Raw genomic sequence first — 5,647 nt, forward strand, 5'->3', positions numbered from 1 at the left:
TTCTTACTTAGAACTGCCTTCTACTTTTCCGATGTACAAAGGTTGCAGTTGGGAAACTGTTTTTGTGCAGCCTGATGTTATGAGACCTGGTCTGATTGTGGGAGGGGCGGAACCAAACATTGAGTGTTCCAGAGGTAATGAAGATGACCTTGCTGGTAAACCTAATTTTCGGCAACTTGCCGAGCATTGGAGCCTACTGGAAAGGTCACATAAAGTGTGGCGAGATGAAAAGGATGCATTGAATGAGGAACTTGCCAGAGAAAGAATCCATTCCTCATTTCTGGAAGAACAACTTAATGCTGGTCATATATTGAATGACAGCATCCCAAAAAGGAGCGGAGAAAATACTGATCGTAAATCTACGCCATCGGCAGGGGCGGGGAATAGTGATGTATCATGGATAGAGTTGATGAACCGAGTGTTGGACACTATTGGTAAACCTAAGACAGAGTCTACATGGTATCGGAAGCTGAAGCTTTTCTCAGGAACTGATCCGACACCCCCTGGGGAGGAAGAATATGAAGCCTGGTCTGAACAAGCCAGACAAATGGTAGAAGATTCGTTATCATCAGAAAAGGAGAAAATGAAACGAATCTCTGAAAGCTTGAAGGAGCCAGCATATCAGCTTCCTTGTGCATGCTTATAATTGCACCAAAAATGATGCCACTAACTTCTCCCCATACTACCTAATGTTTGGGAGAGAGGCTAGACTCCCACTCGACCTTTGTTTTGGTTTAGAGGACACCTGGAACTCCAGTTCAGACTACTTGCAATATACCGAAGAGCTGAAGAGTAGATTACAAGATGCTTACAAACTTGCTAAACGAGAGGCAGACAAATTAGCAACTAACAACAAAAGGCGATACGATGGCAAAGTCAGAGTATGCGACCTACAAGCTGGTGATCAGATCTTAGTCCGTAATTGTGGGCTGAAGGGTAAACACAAATTGTCAGATAGATGGAGACCAGAGTTGCACATTGTGACCAAGAGAGTGGGTGATCGTACTCCAGTATACGTGGTCCGACCAATAGAAGGAGATGGACCAGAAAGGACAGTTCACAGAAATATGCTACTACCTGTGGGTTATCTATCTGGACCAGCAATCAAATCAGACCCTTCGCCCATATCTCGCCCTATAACCAGGCAGTACACTAGAGAAAAGAAAAGTATTGACATTGTCAGCTGCAGTAGTGAATCCGATGAAGACTATTATGAACAACATATTCCAGTCACCACAGAGATGAACTGTAAGCATTCAGAGATGGGAAAACAGAGCACGAATAGGCCCTGTTATCAACCAAATGACTCCACCATAGTTACGAATGTGCAAGAACTTGACTCCCGTACTATCAGTCATCCAATGTCACAGCTGGATGGTGATAAACATGCATCACAGCCAAAATCGCAGACAGACACTAATCTGGAAAGCACACCATTGGACTATCCACCTAATGACTCACTAAAGACTACTCCACTGGAAACTGTTCCAGGCTTCGCTAACGCCCTATTAACGGAACCAGAAATAGGATTGGATACAGATATTGTATCTAATAGTGTCGATCCAGATAAGCATGGTCTAAGTAATGGTAGTACTATTGAAGGATCTCCCACGATGTCTCCAGCTAATAGAGTTAGACCTCAGAGGATGAATGCTGGCATACCAGCAGAAAGACTAACTTATGATAGACTAGGGTCACCAAGTTCCAGGATTGTTTGATAATTTTCACTTTATTCCATGGTTCCATCCCAACAGACTTGCTTCTTCAGCTTGGGATGTTCTGGGCAGTTGCATTCAATGAGGAAATGTAATTGTTATTAATCTTATTATTTTAATGGTGAAGCATGGTTGTTACTATATCTGAAGTTACTGTAGGTCGAGACGCCCTGATGAGTTGGAGGGGGGAGATGTAACCCGATTCCTAATCGAGTACAGATGTGTATATGCAAATGTTGGGTTGTTTTACCCCATGATGCATTGCGCTCTCCGAATCCCTTTTGACTTGTTGGTCGGTCGGTCACCATGTGGAGTGGTTGCCTGTCGCTTTTTGTGAGCCACGGAATTGTCTTGCCAGCAGTCGGTCCTTAAAGCTTGCACTAAGACTGTAATTTAAATTCAGGTATTTAGTAAACCATTACTTTTACCAAAGGTTGTATATATTTGTAATTCGTACATGTATTTTAGTATTTATCGTGTGCAATTTGAACACCTGGCTACCGGCACGTCGGAGCTTGAAAATATGCGTACCGTATTTCTATGCCATACTTTGTAAACTCGTTCTTTTTTTGTCTTATCTAACAACATATAATGATATCGTTACTCGGTTTTGTAGCGAAATGGATATAATTTATATTTATTGAACTGTATATTTATATCGCTATTTCCACCACGTGTCGTTCCAAATTTGAAACGTGGGGAAAGTCGGTCCTTAAAGCTTGCACTAAGACTGTAATTTAAATTCAGTTGCAGAGTTGTCGGGCTATATTTTTGCGCCGTAAGGGGACGTGCCACGTGGGAGAAATCGATAGACTCGGAACACGTATAACCAGGATCCCGGAGTTAGCTACAAATAGCCGTGCTGGATAACTACCTTGCTGTCGCAATTATTGCCGATATATGAAGAGATTATAGTGAACTGTAGTGATTTGTTAATTGAATTTTATATTATTGTTAAATGTATCTGCGAACATGTCCTGTCTAACTAGTGTGATCAGCACTTAATCTATTCCTACCGGGGTGTGCCTGTGTGCATATTACCGCAAGTCAGGTGCCACTGTGTTGCATATTGTTGTATAATAGTCTATTGCCATTATTGGTTGTTCCATTATCGTGTGCACGTTACACAGGTGAGAGTGTGCCTGAAGTATTCGGTGGAAAATTGGGTTGATTGGATTTGGCCACTCTAATCTAACCTGCGGGTTACCGACAAGGTGGACCTCGTTTTGTTACAATTAGTTGGTACATTCTCCTTAGGTGACGTGCACTCGGCATGGGCGTGACTGACTTTAGAGTTTATAATTTCGTGTTAGTAATCATTAAATAAGTTGTTGTGAATGATAATAAGTGTGGTGACCATCATTTGGTATAGCGTACCTGGGCCCGGTGTTAAAGGCCGGTTACATTTGGAATAGATATGACAAGATAAAAACGGAATTTGTCGAAGGAAGCCGAATACAACCGATCACTAGGTGGTCAAGATCACAGCGACGCTACAGTTGACTCCCCAAGTTTCAGCCTCACTTTGAATAGTGTACAAGTCAAGTTCGAATGTAATGGTTACATAACTACACAAAGTACAGCAAAGAATACTTATCACTATACGTTCTGGGAATGGATAGTAGTCTTCGATATGGCATCGTCCGAATTGCACGGTTTCGCTGAAGCCGGCCATTCATAACTGGTCCACGAACCCGTGCGTGATCGTGTTAGGAAAAGCTGTATTTCACTGCAGCTAAATTGAGTCATTTGATTGGGCGCGTCAGGAAGAGTCAAGAACAGAAGATCTATATTTGTTGACACTTGTTAAAAACTTCTTATTCCAACGATGAGAATTGTTTGCAGGCAATTAAATGAAGACGATGGAATGTCTAAATGTTTGTGCAAACCGTGTTTTAGTAAACGGTCAAAACCGTTGAAACTGACAACATATCGACTTGCCCGATCGGGTGTTCGTTGCAACACAGCCCCAAGAGGGACTGTGGTAGCAACAAACACATCATTTCTTCCAGATACAGCACTAAGCGCTATCTTTTGATGGTCAGTAAGCTCGTTCACAGAAAAAAAAGCTAGGGACACGTTCATATATGTATTCCACCATTTCAATTTTATCAGGTAATGTGTCGTTTCCATCGTAAGTTCTGATTGGGTGATATAAATGAGCCGACAGAAATGAATTTATAATCGTTTGAGGGCGTGCGACATACCGTGGTGAAATCTGCCAAGGGTTAATATTGAGGCTTCGGCCGAATAAATGGTCTTTGGCTGGCGAAAATGTCGATATGGGTCCCATGCGACGAATACAACACGTGTGAAAATATTGTTTGCTTACACGATATTATAACACGACGCTACACGGTGACTATGACACTTATATACACGAATTTGACATTCGCCGAGCGAGACTTAAAATTGATAAACATTTTCATACATTGGTGATAAACTGATATATTGTAAAATTGTAATATGCGTCTTGATTGTTCAAAGGTACCGCTTATAAGCATTGTACATTACATGTATGAAACGATAGAGAAAGGGACACTCACTTCATATTTGTGACGTCAGAAATCATGAAATATTGATCTCAATGTAATACGATAATATCGATTAACGTGGATCTCGTGAATTAAACTAAATGTCGTGACAGCGCAAGGCATTTGTCATTCAGATTCTGTTCTTCACGGTTTCCCACCTAGGGGGTGCGAGTCACTGTACAACGCACGCTATTCGATCCCTTTAACTTCTAGAATTTTCACAGTGGGCGACCTTTGTCCCCATAACTGTTTACATGCAGACTTAAAAGCGCGACGAGAGTTTTTTTTTATCTTTCTCATCATATAAGGTGTAAATATCCCCATATAAGGTGTACATATCCCCATATAAGGTGTAAATATCCCCATATAAGGTGTGCATATTCCCATATAAGGAGTGGATATCCCCGTACAATGTGTATATCACCATATAAAGAGCGCATAATCATATAAGGAGTGCATATCACCATATAAGGAGTGAATATCACCATATAAGGTGTGAATATCCCCAAATAAAGAGTGCATAACACCATATAAGGAACATCGTCATATACAACTCAACTAATTACTATGCGAAAATATGTACCAAATAAATTTATAGTATATCATCAAATCAATGGAACAGTGAATGCAATAACGGGAGAGAATCAACGAGATCTCGACGGCCATTTTAGCTTAAGGTCTATTTTTACAATTTGTTCTTCATTTCGTGATGTTTCAAGTCCATTGTGTGCCATGCAGTGGTACGACAGGAAGACATTTGGAGAAAGATTTTAGAGATTACTACACGAATAGCTTATACGATACTGAATGACTGAATGGTGGATTCTATACGGAAACACACTGAAACATAAATACCACGTGACACTAAAACCAGAAAATAGACAGACAGTCTGAAATAGACAGTTTGAAGTACTGTCCTCGATGCTTTTGCCCAGAGACCAAACTTCTCTCCCTCTATCTCCTCTATCTCAAAAAGAGAAACTGTGACCCAACCATTCGTTTTGTTCCCAGCACCAAACTATTCAGACTAATATGTTTGGTTTTACTTAAGTTGTTCTTATTAAGTTTCTTTTACATCATATTCGAGAGATTAAGTAAAACAAAAATATATCCATCAATAAACTAAAATAAAAATATATAAATTAAAAGCTTATCATAATACCCACATCGACTTTTTTATGAATAGGATCTTTATTAACTAATTATCGACCCAAAACAGTAAATACAAAACATTTAAATCATTTACAATATTTCAGCAGCTTCCCTTCTAAGTTTCATAGCATTAAATACAAACGCAGCTAAACGCTGTAGAATTACATCATTTTGAGTTTTGAGTAATTCAGGAAATGTATTTACAGTTGACGGGGTGCAGTAGTAGTGTTGGATATAGAGACATCT

At 40.1% G+C, this 5,647-nt stretch overlaps 1 protein-coding gene across 1 annotated transcript; it reads left to right on the plus strand.

Annotated features, from left to right (window-relative positions):
- The first annotated feature begins 664 nt into the window (after positions 1-664).
- Positions 665-1,718, plus strand: LOC146735665 (uncharacterized). The gene has a single exon (XM_085505990.1). The coding sequence runs from the start codon at positions 690-692 to the stop codon at positions 1,716-1,718; it is 1,029 nt and encodes a 342-aa protein (XP_085362116.1). The 5' UTR covers positions 665-689.
- The last annotated feature ends 3,929 nt before the right edge of the window (positions 1,719-5,647 follow it).

This window comes from Saccoglossus kowalevskii, chromosome 12 (genome assembly GCF_978046115.1).
Source record: "Saccoglossus kowalevskii chromosome 12, keSacKowa6.1, whole genome shotgun sequence".
NCBI classification, from domain to species: Eukaryota; Metazoa; Hemichordata; class Enteropneusta; family Harrimaniidae; genus Saccoglossus; species Saccoglossus kowalevskii.

Excerpts from the sequence above, each read along its gene's own strand:
- LOC146735665 (XM_085505990.1), top strand. The coding sequence starts at position 690 with ATGTTTGGGAGAGAGGCTAGACTCCCACTCGACCTTTGTTTTGGTTTA.